General features: G+C 52.8%; 1 protein-coding gene across 1 annotated transcript in view; it reads right to left on the bottom strand.

Moving 5' to 3' along the window:
• Positions 1–237: 237 nt before the first annotated feature.
• Positions 238–17,819, bottom strand: part of ptch2 (patched 2) — a 28,784-nt gene continuing 11,202 nt past the window's right edge. The window contains 19 exon segments of the mRNA XM_067252820.1: positions 238–2,212; positions 2,356–2,544; positions 2,547–2,594; positions 2,597–2,692; positions 2,695–2,848; positions 3,011–3,419; positions 7,326–7,468; positions 7,692–7,829; positions 9,195–9,475; positions 9,760–9,940; positions 10,157–10,299; positions 11,589–12,471; positions 13,286–13,411; positions 13,543–13,635; positions 13,771–13,926; positions 14,077–14,208; positions 15,124–15,271; positions 16,365–16,486; positions 16,814–17,177. Of these exon segments, the coding sequence (XP_067108921.1) occupies positions 2,178–2,212; positions 2,356–2,544; positions 2,547–2,594; positions 2,597–2,692; positions 2,695–2,848; positions 3,011–3,419; positions 7,326–7,468; positions 7,692–7,829; positions 9,195–9,475; positions 9,760–9,940; positions 10,157–10,299; positions 11,589–12,471; positions 13,286–13,411; positions 13,543–13,635; positions 13,771–13,926; positions 14,077–14,208; positions 15,124–15,271; positions 16,365–16,486; positions 16,814–17,177 (3,841 nt within the window). The 3' untranslated portion in view covers positions 238–2,177.

The following is a 17,819-nucleotide window of genomic DNA, read 5'->3' as shown; positions in this document are numbered from 1 at the left end:
CATGGACAATAGAGTATCACTTTTAAACATAATGACATGGCACAGGATGTAACGGACAGGCAAGTCCAAAAAAGATGGCCCCTGTCTGTCTGCCTCTCACTTCTACTTCATTCTCCAAGTGCACCCTTTTTCTCCAAACAACAAAAAAAGAAAACAAAATGTCTGAACCCCCTTTCCCTCCCACTCCCGTAATCCCCCCCCCCTTCCCCCCCAAAAAAACAAACCCCAAAACAAAACAAAACAAAAAAACTCGGCAACAAATAGATATAATTATATATAATATATATTTACTCTTTGAAAATAGAACTTCAGTCTAGTGACTAACATCTGTACAAACTACAAAAATAAAAATTTAATATAAATAATTTATATGGCATGACATACATTTGAAATAAAACTACAACCCTATGCAGGACCCCCCCCCCCCCCCCCCCCCCCAAACACACCCTGCAGCTATGACTTCTAGAACCTACTCTTGTGTTTCTGAATGGAAGCATTGAATGCTGGTATCTCTCTGAACCGGATCTATGTTTTCTTCCAGAATGCAGAGTAGCTACGTAATGTTTTCTTTCATAACACTATTTACAAAAGAATTACAAGCTGCCACTTAAAGAATGTGTACATTTCCCTGCATTTCAATTGGCAGTGACAGTGACGACCAATACTGAACGGACAACTGAAATTATACGACAAATGAAAATGGTAAAAAAGGCAAACCAGTATAGCAGTATTGCTGACTTGCATGAGGCCTACAAAGGGGAGAGCGAAAGAGAGAGATAGAGATTGAAGAGTATGTTACTGCACTAAGGCACAAACCCTTTTCTATTACCCAATAGGTAACCACAGAATGAGCTGTTTGAAATGCTCAAGCTAGTCAATAATTGCACAGGGCTGTGGTGCTGCTTAACACAACCCCTACAGCAGCCAAACAAAATATATATATATATATATCAAAAAAAAAAAGAAAAAAAAGAAACTCCCTTTGCATTTGATATAAAATTCCCTTTCGAACTAAAATTGGGTAAACAACTCTTGTCTGTAACATGACGCTGCTTGACAGAGTGAATGTCACCCAATGAACAGCTTAGAAACACTTTCGGAGGAAACCTCCTGATCACAACTCCTTCAAGTAATATAACAACACACAGACTGCAAAGAACAACCTGGCAAGTTGTTGAAACGAACACACAACCAGACAGAGCTGCTGTTGATGACGGATGACTCCTGACAGACCTGGATAGCTAAAGACGATGCATACTGACAAACGCATACATAGAAATGTAGAAGTGGACTTGACGTTGATCAAATGAATAAACAGTGAATGAGAAGGTCTCTAGTACATGTAAAGAAGCCATCAACATATGTAAATAAAACAGAGAGGGAAACAGATAGCACTTTACACCAAACTTTGTAACAGTTGGCATGATGTTGTTGTGAAGGCACAATGGTTGAAATTATGTATACAAAAAAAAACAAAACAGACACAAAATAAGAGTAATATGATTCTGACCGGAAAGTTTCTGTGGAGTGCAATGACCGGCCTAGTATGACCAGCCAAAGCGGTCAAGAGAGTGCGTGTCGGTTCCAGAGACGATCACTCATCTGAGTGGAGTGTTAAACTGAACCAGAATCCTGTTTACTGTGTGTGGGGTGTAGGAAGGGAGGTGGGGTGTAGGAAGGGAGGTGGGGGCGGGGGGCGGGGGGTGGGGTGGGTACTGCATATTTTCAAGGCAAATCAATTCAATTCTTTTGAAGTGTAGCAGCAAAACAACAAACACTGACCATGTATTTTCATAAACCTAATATCTTAATAGCATCTTAATTTCGGACCATTCTTTTTACATATAGCACATAATCTATACAAGTGGAGGGAAACACCTCCTTCAAAAATCATCTTATACATCCGAACCTTTACACAAGAGAATACCCAAGTTATACAGTACTCTTTTAAATAGCATTTCCCTCTTTTTTAGTATTAAAATATATACTCATAGATTTATATATTCTTAAAACAAGACCATCTTAATATCTTTTTTAAAATAAATCTTCTTGTACAGTCTGTGTGGTGTCTATGTACAGGTCTGAGAAACAGGGCTTGGTGTCCAGGCTCCAGGAGGGAGGAAACAGGAGGCAGCCAGAGTTGTGCCCAGAAAAGGGAGGGCAAAGTGGGGAAGAGTCTAGCAATCTTTGGCTGCCTGGTTCCTTGGCCCACCTAGAATACGGAAGGCAGGGAAAGAGATAACAGTCAGGATCACTGTCAAACAGCATTATATAATATAACATTAAATAACATCCAGTGCCAATTCACAAAGCAGCTTTGAGCAAGCTAGTTTGAAAGTCCGTTCTGAGACTCACCTAGTGCCTGTTTGCCCTGATGGTGTTGGTGGTGGTGGTGTACAGTTTCCAGGTCTTCAAGCTCCAGAGAGTCTTTTTTAGCTGGCCTGCAAACTATCCCTCCATTGAACAAGTGAGAAGTCCTCTGAACCTCCTCAGAGCAGTCTGTTTCGCTGTCCTCGTAGCCCTCGTGCATGTAGCCCTGGTACGCCCCGGCAGGCTGGGGTGCACGGCCACCGTCACTGACGCTGTGGCTGTCACATGGTGACGGGACCGCCGCCCGTGCTGTTAGTCCTGCTGATGTGGGGCCCTCTGTGGGCCTGAGGCCTGGGGCCACAGTGACTAGTCCTCCAGGGCCCTGGGGCCTGTCGCTGGGTAAATGCTGCTGCTGGGGCCTCCTGGCACCCTGCTCTTGCTTGCTATCCCAGCGTGTGAGCTGGGTGCTGCCGGGCGAACATTCGTTCAAGTGTTCCTTCTGAGAGACAGACTGTTTCTCTGTGAACGGCTTCACCACCTAGAGAGAGAGGGCGGGAGAGAGAGAGAGAGAAAGAGAGAGAGACAGAGAGAGAGGACAAGAGACGGAGAGTTAGCACCAAGATACCCTACACCCCTTCACTTCGACCAAGAGGGATAGTTTGTTTACTCATTTGATCGATGACAAGAAAGCGGGGCGTACCGTGAGTCTGGGGAAGTTGGGGTTCTTGCTGGCCTCCAGCAGGATGTGGGAAGGAGGGCCGGCGCCGGTGGAGGCGGGAGGGCTGACGTAGGCGCTGGGGTCGCAGTACCTATACTCCTCCTCCCCCAGCCCCGAGGTGGTGGTGGTCTCCGAGTAGTACTCGGAGTCCGATGACTCAGAGAAGGCCTGCTGCCGAGGTATTCCCCGGGGGTGTGGCCCCGCGTAGTAACCGTGGTGGGTCATGGGTGGGGGGGAGGGGCTCGGGAGAGAGGGGGTAGGCAGTCGGTTGGCGTTATCGGCGAGGGTGACCTCTGCGGGCGGGCCCAGCAGGGAGAGGAGGACGGGAAGGAGGACCAGGCCATTGAGCATGCCCAGTACGGTCAAGATGGCGAGAACGGCAAAAAAGTATCTGGGAGGGGGAAAACACACACAGATGGAAGGATCAGTACTGGAGCTCCTCACACACTGTGAATCTGATACAGGCGGAAAGAAAAAAAAACTGTTTATGTTTATGTTTGAACTGTGTGGTATGTGTGTCTGTGTGTGTGTGTGTGTGTGATACGGACCACCCTCCCAATCATGGCCCTATTTTCCTTCTCTTTCGCTCTATTCCCCTTCCATGAATTCCCTCCCTCCCCCCCTCTCCCTCTCTCTCCTCCCCCTCCCTCTCCTCTCCCTCCCTCCCTCCCTCCCTCCCTCCCTCCCTCCCTCCCTCCCTCCCTCCCTCCCTCCCTCCCTCCCTCCCTCCCTCCCTCCCTCCCTCCCTCCTCCCTCCCTCCCTCTATCTCCTCCCTCCATCCCTCCCTCTCTTCTCCCTCTCTCCTCCCTCCCTCTCTCTCTCCTCCCTCCCGCCCCTCTCCCTCTCTCCTCCCTCTCTCCTGGCGTTCTGTCAAGCGTGGAGGCATTCCTGTGCTTCGTCCCCTCAGGGAGCCCTCATCTATCACTACGCCACCGCCACTTCCTGGAGAGATGTGTTTACATTAGCCAGCAGATCCTACACGTCAGAAACACTCAACCCCCCCCCCCCCCTCTCTCTCGCTGCCTACTTCACTCACTTTCTATCATTCCTCCCTCACTCTTCCCCTAATCTGTCCACTGACCGTGGAGTTAAAGAGATGGAGAGAAGAGAAAGAAAGAGAGCGTGTGTGTGTGTGCACGCGAGAGAGCGTGAGTGTCGAAGAGAGAGAAGGAAAGAAGAACGAGATGGAGAGCGGGGAGGGAGAGAGAGAGGCCCCCCTATCTGGCCTCTGAGCTACCACCACCACTGCTGCTGCTAATGTCATTTTCCCTTCAACAGCTTAATATCCCTCCTCATTGAGCTCCAGTTACAGCCTGCTGAGGGCGAGGCACCTCAGTGTTTACATTACGCCTGCCAGAGAAGACCTCGCAGTTCATGGTTTCTACTTCCTACTTCCTGTCACATCCTAGACACATAGGCTTCAGCCAAACCCTTATTGTGAACCACTCTCGCCGACAGCGAGGAAGGTATGAAAGAAGGAAGGCTCATCCGAATGACAGAAGTTGGGTCCGTACTCAAAATGGAAGCAGCATCTCTATCTTTGTATCTACCAGTAGTTTGTACCCTGTCAGTGTGTGGCAACAAAGACAGAATCAGAGATGGCCTGTGGTGTGTTCTGAGCGGGAAGACAGCCCAGAGCCTCTCTTCTGAGGTATCTGGATGGGAATCTACAGTACAGTGAAGAAGAAGAAACAGGGCCTGTGTTTGTGTACAAAGGGCAGGGGGTAAATCAGATTCCCTCCATGCTCCAACTCAAACAGCCTTTGATGCTCTCCCTGTGTGTCTCTCTCTCCCTCTCCTCCCTGCCTCTCTGTCTGCGTCGGAGCAGAGCGCAGGCCTGTTGTGGTTGTGCTACGGCCCCTGCAAGGCCCAGCGGTGTGGGGGGGGGGGAGTTCTGTGTGAGGACCACAGAGCTGTGAGGTTCCTGGGTTTCTGGGAGCCTAGCTGCTCGCTGAGGGAGGGCAGAGGAGGGCTGCCACAAGAAAGAGCGCTCAAGAAAATTAGAGAGCGCTCCACTTAAATGCTAACAGAAAGCAGAGCGGCGGGCTCCACTGACGGCCAGCCAGACGTGGAGAGGTAAGGAACAGGGAGAGCGGAATTGAAAAAGAAAAAAAAGAAAGAAAAGAAACAAGAAACAAGGACAAGGATAATAGCTGAGGTTCTAGAACTTTCTTTTATCCCCAAAGCCGATCCAACCACTTATACTTCATTTGTGTCACACCTCGGAAGCGAAGGTCACGTTCAGCGTTTTGTATGTCGGCCATGTTTTTTTTGTTTTTCTCTTCCCTCTTACATCACTCTCTCTCGCCCAAACGTGAGAGAAAAAGAGAGGGAACTTAACCAGCTATGATGATTTACTCCATCAATCAATCAGATTGCATGACTTCAAACACGCCGCTCTTTGAGTCTCTCTGCGCTCTCAGTCAGTCTCTGCGCCTCCTCTTAATTTCAAAGAACACTTGAGCGATGTAAACAGGAGGAGAGAAACGGGCCGAATGGCGATCTTTCCCTTTCTCACACCAACTACACAGAGCCTTCTCCTCTCAAGCAAAAAAGGAAAGAAAAGCAAAGTGACTTGTTTATTTGAGTCAACATTCCAAAACTGGACATGATTTATCCGAGAGAAAGAGACACTCAGAGAGAGTAAGAGAGAGAGAGAGAGAGAGAGAGAGAGAGAGAAAAGTAAAACGCTATAGCATCCACATGGCTGGGGTTGGTTTAGACCTCCAAAGGAGATGGAGTGTTAGGAATTCTGTTGTTTATATAAACTGTAATCTTTTCCATTCGGAGTCAGTGGGCTGGGGGTGGGGTGGGGGGCTGGAGAGGGTCTGCTGGATCCAGAGCTGGGGCTGGGGTTGTTTATCCAGTGTGCCACGGCCAGGAGATGTTTACAGCTGTGTATTTATGCTACTCCCCAACTAGCAGGCCTGCTGGGCTCCGCTCTGGGATGGCTACGTCTAAACAGGACCTCCTAGGGTGACTGCTCCACCCCTCCCTCTGAGAGGCAGCTAGGAGGCTAGGAGGCTAGGACACTGGGATAGGTGGGTAAGAGGCTAGGCCAACACCACACCAGCATTCCAGACTCCTCTAGGTTCTACCAAGAACCAAAACAGAGGGGTTCTTTTAAAGGGTTCTAACCACAATGACTGCATGAGAACCACTTTGGAACCCTTTGTTCTGACAGTGTATGCACGTCACATGTTGGTCCTTCAAACCACGCTCCCCCCCCCCCTCTATCTTTCTCTCTCCCACCCTATCCTTCATGTCCTTCCTTTTCTCTTTCCCCCTCGTTTCTCTCCATTTCTGGTGGAAAAACAACTTCCAAGTTCTATCCTCCATTCCGCTGCTCTACTCCAAACACTTGAAGAATGCTTCCTGACCGAGCGTCCACTGCCTCCGACAGAAAGCCACCCTGGGCGTATTTACATTTTCACTGTACTGCCTGCCTGTCTGCCCTGCTTCTCACTGAGCGGTTTGATGTCGCGGGCCTACTGGAGGCTGCTCTCAAGGCTGTGGTTTGGTTCCAGCTGAGCCCACATTCAGTTGAAAAACATCTTGCTATTTGCCTATTTTTTTCCACTGAGGCATTTTAGCAGTTTAAGAAAAAAGTACAGGACCAGAAGGAAACAGAAAAGCATTGGGTGGTGTGAGAGAGTAGACTTGTGTGTGTCTGTGTGTGTCTCTGTGTGTGTGTGTGTGTGTGTGTAGGGTGCTGGATTGCAACTGACCAGTTTAGAACCAAATTTATTGTGATCCCCAATATGGACACCACAGCTCTCAAATGGGTAAGCGGAATGTTACAGATACCCTCTGAGTGAGTGAGTGTGTGTGTGTGTGTAAGCCACCACCCAGTGGGTAGAAGAACATTTACATGTTTACGAGCAGCTGCTACACACCCTTGATGTTTTCCCCATTTGTTGTGCTCTGAGGGTGGAGTTTGATGACTGAGTGTGTGTGTGTGTGCGTGTGAGAAGGGGTGGTTGGGACGGGGGGACGGGGGGGAGAGAGGAGCACTATACAGAGTGACAGGGCCAGGTGGGAGTAAGGGGGGTCCTGGAGGGTTAACATTCCCACCTGCATGTACCCGGCCCCTCCCCCCCCTCTGACCCCCCACCCAGCACTGGCTCCTGTCCCCAGGAGAAACCGACAACTGGCTCCAGGCTTCAGACCCGAATAAACACACACCGTCGCTTCCTCCCCCGGCAACACATGGGAGAGTGTGTGTGTGTTTGCGCGCACGCGACGGCTGAGGATGAGCCGGAAATAAGTGTGCTAGCGAGGCGGGCCGTTTCTCACCTCATGATGAAGTCGAACTCGGACCCTGCCAGCATGAGCACACCCAGCAGGGTGGAGATGGCGCCGTCAATCACCGGGGCGAACATTTGCTCCAGGGCAACCCCCGAACGCTTGTTTCTGCTCCCGATAGCCGTCAGGAAACCCTGAGGTGGCGAGCGAAGGGGAGGGAGGCGAGGAGGAGAGATGGAGAGAGAGAGAGAGGGGGACGTGGGGTTAGGGTTGGTTTACTTACCGTTGTCATAGGATGTGTCATCATTACAGAGTCAAATAGATGTCGGCAGTATTTGATCTGACTAACTAACAGGACCATACAACCTTTGGGTTGGTTAGCTAATCAAACAGGGTGTTAGTTCAGGGTAGTCTTACCAGTGCAATGTGGACCGTGAACTCCACTCCGATGCCCACGGAGGCGATGAGGATGACCACTGGGATGGCACTGAGCTTGATGCCAATCAGACCCATGATTCCAAACAGCTCCACAGTCATCATGGCCAGGATGAAGACCTGCAGAGGAGGAGGAGGAAGAGGAGGGATGTGTCAGTTACTGTCTGCTTGGCCGTGTGTACAGACGTAGTGTCCGCTTCCTTTTTTAACCGAACCCCAATGACTGACTAGGCACGGTATCATCTGCAAAGTTTCACGTTACGCTCTCCTGTCGCCCCCCTTCACCCCCCCCACCCCCCACCCCCCCGTCTCTCAGGAGAGATGGATGGATGACGGACAGAGTTTGACAAAAGACAACACAGGCCCTCGCCAGCCCACCTCTTCTACCCGTCAGTCTGCTCCCAGGAGTGTGCCTCTCCTCCACCTCTCCAGACCAAGAAAACATTCCCTCGTTTTTTTCCTTTTTTTTTTTTTTTTTTTTTTTTTTTTACAAGATAGAGAGAAGGGACTCTGAAAGCCTTCAGCCTCAGGAGGCTTTGATGTTGGCAGGGGTCCCAATTTGGTCACGGTTAAATTGGAAATGATAAAACCCGTTTTATTGCGGCCACATAAACAGTGAAACTACACAGTCCCCAGCCACGGACCTGACAATGTGACTGTGCACATGCAAGGACTCAACAGACCCTTTCTCTGTTTGTCAAGAGAGATATGCGCGCGTGTGTGCATGCGGGTGTTGAAATGTGTACGTTATCTTGCTCTGGGGAAGGTTCCTTTAGGGGAGCCAAAGCCCACTGGGCTCCACTGCAGGCCAGGACGGAAGGTCATGAGAGTCAGGCCTTGCCCTGGGCCCTCCCCTCCTTCGCCCCATACACACCACCAGACCCACCAGCCTGTGTGAAATGTTTCACAGCCGCTCCACTGACAGCCTGTCTACCCCCTGACACACACACACACAGGCACGGAATCACGCACACCAAAATACACATTTACACACACACACACACACACACACACAGAAGCACGCACACCAAAATACACATTGTCACACACACACATCTCCACACACCCAACCCCCACAGCCAGGCAGGCAGGGCTGATGGATGGGTTTAGCAGGCCAAGGTCGCGACTGGGCAGATTCGTCCTGTCCCCAAGTTTCTCTCTGACAAAAGGGGGAGTTGGAGGTAAAGCCTTCAGGAGAGCTTTGCCTCTCGTTTGCATTTCCTTTTCTAAGGCCGGCAAGGCCAGATTAGAATGACAAAGGCCTAGGGGGCCTGGCTGTGTGTGTATATGTGTGTGTGTGTGTGTGTGTGTGTGTGTGTGTGTGGTGAGCCAGGCCTCCCCAGAGAAGGGGCCTCCTAGGCTGGGTTATTGAGCTGTGCTGAGAGGGCAGGGGAGTGAGACTGGGAAAACCAGAGGGGAGGCGTGTCTGCATCTGTATTTGGGCCTGTGTGTGTTGTGTGTGTGCATGTGTGTTTGTGGACTTACTATGATGCCTGCGGTCCAGGGGTTGAGCAGTAGGATGGCACAGACCAGGAAGGTGCAGGCCAGCACCACGCTGATGGACAGCAGGAACCAGTGGCGGAGCCCGATGTACTGCTCCCAGAACAGGAAGGGGTAGCCGTTGGGGTAGTTGAGCACGCCCTTGCGGCTGAACTCATCGCACACCGCCCGCACGCTCTCGATGGCCTCCACAAAGTCGGACGCCTGCCGCAGCCCGTTCAGGTAGAAGGGGAACTGGGCAAACTCCAGAGGCTCCGCCGCAGGGACTGGAGAGGGAGAAGAGGAGGAGGGAGGAGGAAGAGAGGAGGGTGGAGGAGGAGGAAGAGAGGAGGGTGGAGGAGGAGGAAGAGAGGAGGGTGGAGGAGGAGGAAGAGAGGAGGGTGGAGCAGGATGAGGAGGGAAGAGGAGAAGACAGGGAAGGTGGAGGAAAAGGGAAGGAGAGGTGGAGCGGTTTAGATAAACAGCAGGTACATGCCACTATAGATGATAGGTTACAGAACATCCAGCCTCATAAGGCGGGGTGGGTGGTGGGTGGAGCAGTTTGACTTACTGCGCAGGTTCTCCCCGGTGGTGTCGTATTTGTCGTGGATCCACTCGCGAGGGTGGGGGTAGAAGTTGGCCTGCGAAGCGGCGTAGCCCAGGGGATCGTTACTAACCCACACCGTCAGGTAGATGTAGAAAACCTCCGCTGGAATCAACCCCTCCTCATCCACCAGCTGGCGAGACGTCAGCTGGAGAGAGAGAGAAAGAGAGAGAGAAAGAGAGAGAAAGAGAGAGAAAGAGAGAAAGAGAGAGAAAGAGAGAGAGATAGAGAAAGAGAGAGGCGATTGGTATTAGCCACTACAGAGTGCCACAGTACAAGCCATGGACTATGAACAGGATTGAGGTTTTTCATTTCTTCCTGCTCTCTCCCCAGCCGTTATCTAGAAGGTTCTCTAGGTGCCTACCTGGCTGTAGTTGAACGGGTCTTTCTTGGATCCAGTCTGGATCAGCAGCTTGTAGGCCAGAACCCCATCCTCTGTCCCGTTCCGGTAGCTGTCCTGGGTGATCCTGCCAGCTTCCCAATCTGCGTTGAACGCTGTCTGAAGACCTGGAGAACAGCAGACACTATGGGGTTAATCCTCTGATTCACTTGAACTACTACTAGTTCTGACGTAGCTTTGCATCACTGGTCCAACGAAGGTTGGACCAGTGATGCAATGTTATGACGTGCATGACTACTGTATTGCGCGTCTCTATTGAATGGAATGAGACACAGCAGGATGGGTGAAGCTGTCCTCTGTTGACTGTTTTCTGTTCTATTGTAGAGGCTGAAGGAGTTTACAAAAACATTGTGGTAGGCTGACAATTAAAAAATGAGTCATCGGGCTGAAATAGTAAGCACGGCACAGCATGTCAGTTAATTGACCTCCTACAATACCACACACACGCACGCGACAGCGCAAAACCCTACACAGATCTCACTCTGCATCAGCCTGGGACTGAGTCTGCGTGTGTGTGTGCGTGTTTGTGTGCGTGAGCTGAACAAACGAAGCAGCTAAGCTTTTTGTGTTCGCAAAACTTCAGTCTGGCGGCAGCTCAGAAACAGTTTCCACAGCCACTCAGTAATTACAGGGATGTCCTGACTAGAGAGAAACGAGCACGGGGGAGGGGGTGAAGAGAGGGAGAGAAAGAGAGCTAGAGTCATGGTGAAGAAAGAGAGAGAGAGAGAAGCTTTCATGCCCTTCCAGATCTTTATCGATTGAAGTGTTCTTCCATGTTCTTTTTGACTCCACACGTCTGAATCTACAGCCAGTTCCCCACCCTAACCCCCTCCACACTTCTCTGAGGGATGGGTGTAACCAAGATGGCCGACATCACAGCCTCTCGGAAGGTTCAGGTGAGGCTTTTGAGACCATCCGGTCTCTTCTAGATCTACAAACTTCTGAGGAGTTAAGACTGGGGCTGGCGGTTCACTTCAGAGCAGACTGAGACTCTAACCTTGACCTCCTGACCTCCTGTAGCCTGGGGAGGGGAGAGGGTGGGAAGGAGATAACCTGCGACCTCCCCTAAGCTACATCATCTCCCTCCAGCCCAGGTGGCTGAGGAGGACATCCAGGCTGAACTCTCCCCGCCCTCGCCATTCCTTCCTCTCATCTACCTCCTCCTCCACCTCCTCCATCCCTCCATCTCCACCCCCTGTCCTTCAGGGCAAGATAAACAACCTTTTAGGAACCTGCCTGTCAGTCTGAGACCCTCGACATCATCCAACACCTGACCCACCCCCATAGGGCGAACCAAAGACAGAGCTCTCTTTGAATACCCCCCCCCCACACACACACACACTAAAGCAGACCCATGGTAGGTCTTTGAACCAGCAACACGTGACTGAGCCGTTACCTCGGAGCCAGTCCTGGAAGTAGTGCAGCCACATGCGGGGAAGCTTCCGGTCCTCGCCCCGCACCACGTACTTGACCGACGTGAAGGCGTTGTGCAGCTGGGTGAGCAGCCTTTGTGAGCGGGCGTAGTCGAAGCCGTCCATGGTGACCAGGTACATGTTATAGAAGGAGAAGTACTTGAACTGGGCGTCGATGAAGTCGTACTCCTTGGTGTCGCGGGGCACGATGTCGGTTAGGTACAGCCCGTCGTGGACCATGGTGGTGCCGTAGAGGCTGAGGCCCAGGAGAGCCACAAACACCACCACCACCACCACCTTGCTCTGGGGCTTGAGCAGAAGAGGGGCGTACTTCTCCCTGGCGAAGGTTGCCAGGTTCCAGCGGAAGAAGGGCAGCGGGACGCACTCCCGGGCCTCCTTCGACTCCTCCATCTGGGCCAGGAGGTCGCGCGTGGAGCTGGAGGTGGGGGCGAAGAGCTGCGAGCCGTAGGCGTCGGCGCCGGGGGGCTGCGGGGACGAGGGGGACAGGACGACGGAGGGCGGGCTGGTGGAGATCTGGGAGGTGGGCGGGAGGATGGTGACGATGTGCTGGCCGGCCGAGTCGCACTGGGTGAACGCCTGGACGGTGGTGGTGATGCGGGTGGAGGTGGTGATGGTGGAGCCGGCCGCGTACGGGGCGTGGCGGGGGGGCGGGGTGCGGGAGGAGGCCTCGCCCGCGTCCGAGGACAGCTCGTGGGGCTGGATCTGGATGACCCGGTTGGAGCAGGGGCTGTAGAAGCAGCACAGGATGTCCAGGCGCTTGTCCTCGCGCCGGTGAAGGTCCAAACTCAGGATGGCGGGGAAGATGAGGAGGACCATGGCGAAGTTGAACACCACCACAATGGCAGCCTGGAGAGGTGGAAGGGAGGGAGAGCAGGAGGGGGGGAGACGAAGAGAGAGAGGGGGGGGGGGGTGAGGGAGGGAGGAAGCGAGGGGGAGAGAGTGTGAAAGAAGAAAGAGAAGCTGTTAGAAGCTGTGTTTGCGGCCCACGGTGCAGCTGCCGTGCAGAGCTCCACGGAGACAGCCCTCTACATCAGGAACCCTTGCTGTTTTACTACCTCACAGCTCAGGCCCAGAGTGCAAAGACAATCTGCCTCTAAATCACAGGCCAAAACAGTCAACAAGTCAGCCAGGAAGGGAGAGAGGGGGGGAGAGCAAGGGGGACTCCTTGGCTCTGTGTTGCAAGTCTGAGCAGGACTCCTCCCCCCTCCCCCCTCCCCTCGGACCCTGGGGCTGATATTGTACTCTCTGTGGTTCCAGTGAGGAGTGGACCACCCAGTGGGAGCCTGGGAGATCACAGAGGGCCGGCCTGTCGGCCCGGTGATATACTGATCCACTATTCACACACACACACACACACTCGCTCTTTCTCTTTCTGTCTCACACACATCCACACACACATACCCTTGGTCTCTCTCTCTCTCACACACACACACACACACAGACACACACACGCTACCCCCTCCCCACCTGGGCGACTGGCCTGGCCAGCGCTGTAGGTGCACGCAGCAATAAAAAAAGGGGAGAGAAAAGAACAAAGCGATCCCCTCCCTGAATAACTGTCACTTCTGAGGGGCTGTTTGTCTTTACGGTGGACGCCTGCGCCCAGCAACTCGGTTAGAGTGTGTGTGTGTGTGTGTGTGTGAGAGAGACGGCTGCCTACCTGCAGAGAGAAGGCACGCAGGGCAGGAATGGGCACCAGGGCAGCCATGAAGAAGGCGATCATGTTGTTGATGGAGGTGAGAGCCACGCTGGTGCCAGTCCGTCTCAGACAGTCACCTGTCCTCTCCTACCCAACACACACACACACACATTAGATATGCAGCATTGACAGTGCACTGATACAGCAAAGGCTCGTTATAATACAGCAGCATACAATCTATTCTTTTGTATTTCTTTTAGTGCTGTGTCTAGTGTTACCTTGAAGGGTATGTTGGTTCCAGACTCTGTGAAGGAGTGAGCCAACAGGAACATGTCATCAACCCCAATACCCAGAGCCAGGAAGGGCAGCACCTAGACAGGAAACGCATCACACACACTTTCTCATTTCCAGCCCATTCACAACAACAAGTCCGACATGTCCTTCATGTCCAGATGACCATAGCAGGTGACATGTTTACAGCACAGCTGTGTGTGTGTGTGTCGTACCTGTGTGGTTGCAGCGTTGAAGGACAAGCCCAGCATGGAGCAGAGCCCCAGACCTGCGGCCACAGACAGGGCCACCAGACACACCCCCGCCAGTCCCACCGCCCCCTGGGACTTAGCACAGTCCCAGCGTAGCATGGTCATGCAGGCATACGCCAGCTACACAAAACAGGGAGGACCAAGGAAGTTAACGACAGAAGAAAAAACAACCGACCTGAGGAGTTCGAATCATTCCGAAAACGACCCACAGTGCTTTGTGAGACATGGTGCGTCTAAGGGCTGGGTACACGTTAAGGAAGATGAACTTACCATGAGCAGGTACCCTCCCGCCACTCTGATCACACTGACGTCTGAGAAGGACTTCATGATGTCGTTGAGGGTGGTGGTGGAGAAGCCATGGATGCTCTGGCTGGAGTTCTGGGGGATGCTATGGTGCACCACCTGAGACAAACCAAGCGAGACACTTTAAAAACGTGCCATTTCTTTCATACTATCGCAGCAGCAGTAAGCTAAGCTAGGTAAGCTGTGGCCGGAGGGCAGGAATCAGGGTAAGTCTTCAGCCTGCTCCTTGACAGTCCACACAAACACAGCATTCTTCTCGCTCTCTGCCTCCTCCACACAGGCATCCTAACATATACAGGCATCCTCATCAGCCCATATTTTTGCCTTCCAACAGTCAAACAAGATGGGCCTGTGCCCCTATGAAGGCTGACAAGTGAGAAATAATGAGCACAGATGCCTGGGGTCGAAGGGCAGGATGGATCAAATGAGATCACATGGTCCAGCAAGCTACTCCATCAGCACTGGGAATGGAGGACAACCTGAGGGGAACCCTACACCGACACACTTTGTTGTTACAGTCACCCGCCCCTCCCCCCTCCCCCCTCCCCTTTCCCGTCTCCTATTCCCTCTCCCCCCCTCCTCCCCCCCCGTCCCCCCCCTCTAAGCTTCCACCTCTCTCCTGTGAGTGGACATGGCTGGAGGCTTGACCCCTCCCCCCTCCCCTACAACCACCACCCCCCCCCCCCCCCCCCCCATCCACCCTCCTCACCTCCCCAACCCTTCAGTCAGCATGGTGGGTGTCGGCTATCACAAAAACAGCTTGTTCCTATAACGGTCTGTCAGTGGCCCTGTACTGTGCCCTGCTCTGAGGGGAGGGACTGGGAGAGGGGAGGGAGAGAGGGAGGGAGGGAGGACCTCCTGTACTAGGCAGCTGAGGATTTGTGGATTGATGGAATTCCAGCAGACGACTAAGCTAGTCCTGGGCCACGGAAAAAAAACACGATCTGGACATGGTGAGGAGCTTTGTCCACCAGCTAGCCTCTGCCCTCCGTGTGTGTGTGTCGAGATTTGTACCTCCACAAACTTCCTCTGCCAAGACTCCAGGATAGCAGTGGCCTTGTCCTCATTCCAGTTGATGTCATGGATCTCATAGTCGTCCTTGAAGTGTTCATAGAGCTGTTTAGGACTCATGAGGAGAAACATGGTCTGTAGGGCCTCGGCGCTGCAGGGCGGGAAAACACACACAGACACACAGCCACGTCAGACCAGGGTACACAAGAGAGAGAGAGAGGCTTCAGTTCCACCATACAACATGCCCTACACACGTCAAGCTGAGCCTGCCTGATCCTCCAGCTGGTTTCCCACACCGGGCCTCAAACCTTGACACCTGAACGAGCCACTCGGCCTCATCGGCGAGGGACTCCTAGCCCTGGCTAAGAGATATTCTAAAAGGAGATCTGCAGCACAGCCTGCGGTATATATATCCAGAGGTAGTCCCACGTAGTGAGTGGAGCGGGTGGAAGAGGAAGCTGGCTCTGAAAGGGAGAGAGAGGGAGCAGATCCAGCCTCCAGCTCCTGGCTCTCTGTGTGGGGGGGAAAGCAGGTGTCCCGCCCCAGCCTGCTAACTGCGAACCCAGATGGCCCTGGAGCCACTTGGCACGGAGGCTGGAGTTGTAGCGTTAGAATTGTGAATGATGATGATCATAAATCATATCATGGGAATCCTGTGTTTGGCTTTAGACACCGGTGGTAGGAGTGGTGGTAGGAGTGTGTGGGTGTGGAGCTGTTGTGTTCCCCAGACCCGCCCCTGCTAGGGTCTCTATCTGGCCGGGGTCCAGTACTGACACACCTCTCCTACAGGCTCTGAGGTTTGACATTCAACAGGAGTCCAGGCTGTCTGAATCATTTAGTAACAACCTACAAGCTCCTGAGGCTCTGTCGATTATTCTACGTTTTCTACGATAACGTACGTTCCAAAACTCTCGATTTCTCTGGTGTTCTCTTGTTTTTCTCTGCAAGAAACAGGGCCATCTTGTTTTCTACTCTTTCCACAACAGACCTGGCTGGTCTTTATGTGGCTGTCCATCATGTATAATTGGTGGATCCTGCGCTGGGGTCAGCGGAGGAAACTGATCTCACTCTGCGCCACACATTCCTGGCATGTGTCAGCTTCTTAGGAGTCACACAGGGATTCCTTTGGGCAGCCACCCCTGTACGGTCGCCCCCGCTTCAAAACAACCTCAGAACCCCCCCCCCCCCCCCTGCCCACTGCCCCCCCCTCCCCAACATCCTCCTGTCCCCTCCCCTCCTCTCACCTCTGCAGTTCATCCAGGGTATCCTTGACCCTGCCTCCCAGGATAAGCTCCTCCTGCCAGTGCATGAACTTTCTGGAGAAGCCGTGGCAACCGCCCTGGAGCCTGCCAGCTATGTCAGGGGTCTGGGGGGGGGGACAAGGGGGACAAGGAGGAGGACAAGGGGGGGAAACAGGGGAGGAGGAGGAGGGGGGGATTGTTTTTACAACCCTGGTTCAAAAATACCCAACATTTTAAGAGGAGGTGTGTGGGTTGAGGAAGCGTGTGTGTGGGGATGTACTAGTGTGTGTGGGTGGTGGAGGAAGTGTGTGTGTGTATGTATTAGTGTGTGTGTGGTTGTGGGTGGGTGGGTGGGGTGGACTGTTTGTGTGTGGTTGTGGGTGGGTGGGTGGGTGGGGTGGACTGTTTGTGTGTGGATGTGGGAGGGTGTGAGCGTTTGCGCTCCAGCTTACCTCTCCCAGGTCCTTGTTGGGTGCACTGCGGGGGCAGTCGGGGTCGGCAGGGTCCAGACAGGGGCGGTTCATGTAGGCGTGTCCCACCTGGGCCTTGTCCAGCATCTCCCTGAAGCCCTCCAGAGAGGTGAACTGGCTCAGCTCCTCCATCAGCTTCACAGGGTCCAGGTTCATCCACTGGATGTCTGGCATGCCTCTACAGGAACCAACAGCAAGAACACTTGACTTTAGCTCTGCAGGAGGAGGGTGCGTAACATGGGTGGTGTGGTGAGTGTTTTTGTCTACTGTCGGAGCTAGCTGTATGCTATACACCTAGCTGGTGGCGAGCTAGCTGCAGATGCTACATAAAGTAGCGTTTATTATCCTGTTACACGGCGCCACAATACCCGGGCAAAGCCACGCCGTGAGGCTGCTCGCTCCAGTTTCTTAACTTTGTCCATTGAGTCATAACAATTACCGCTGGCTCTCAAACATCTTGATATGGCAGGGTTGGATCTTGGGCTAGGGCTTGGACTGTGGCTGGGGCTGTGGTGGTTGGTGGGCGAACTCGAGAAAGGCAGGCTGTGTGTGCTGGAGGATTGGGAGGGCTGGAGGCTGGGCTGATTGCCTCTCACGCTGTTCACTGGTGTGATGTTCACAGAGAGCTTTCAAAAGGCCTAATCCTGAGGCTTTTCGCTGGGCCTGTCTGAGAAGCCCTCCTCCTCCTCATGCTAAATTTATCATTTGCCCCAAAGAGAGAGCATTTATTGTGGCGTAAGATGTTGGTGTGGACTGACAGCTTGGAGGCTGCAGTCAGGGGATTGTTGTACAGTGCCAGGTTCTAGCTTGTGGCTAGCCAACCCGATACAAGGCAGTCAGCATGAGCTATGGAAAGGAAGCATTCTGTTCTTTAGCGGATTGCCCTCCTGACATCTATATCCTACTGCATTACCCAGAACCCAACACACAACCAGACGTGGCCCCTGTACCGTGGGTGTGTGTTTGTCGGACTGGTATGGTGACTTTA

Source organism: Osmerus mordax, chromosome 16 (assembly GCF_038355195.1).
Source record: "Osmerus mordax isolate fOsmMor3 chromosome 16, fOsmMor3.pri, whole genome shotgun sequence".
Lineage (NCBI taxonomy): Eukaryota > Metazoa > Chordata > Actinopteri > Osmeriformes > Osmeridae > Osmerus > Osmerus mordax.
Note: the sequence above shows the minus strand (reverse complement) of the source record. Positions and strands in the feature narration are given on the sequence as shown.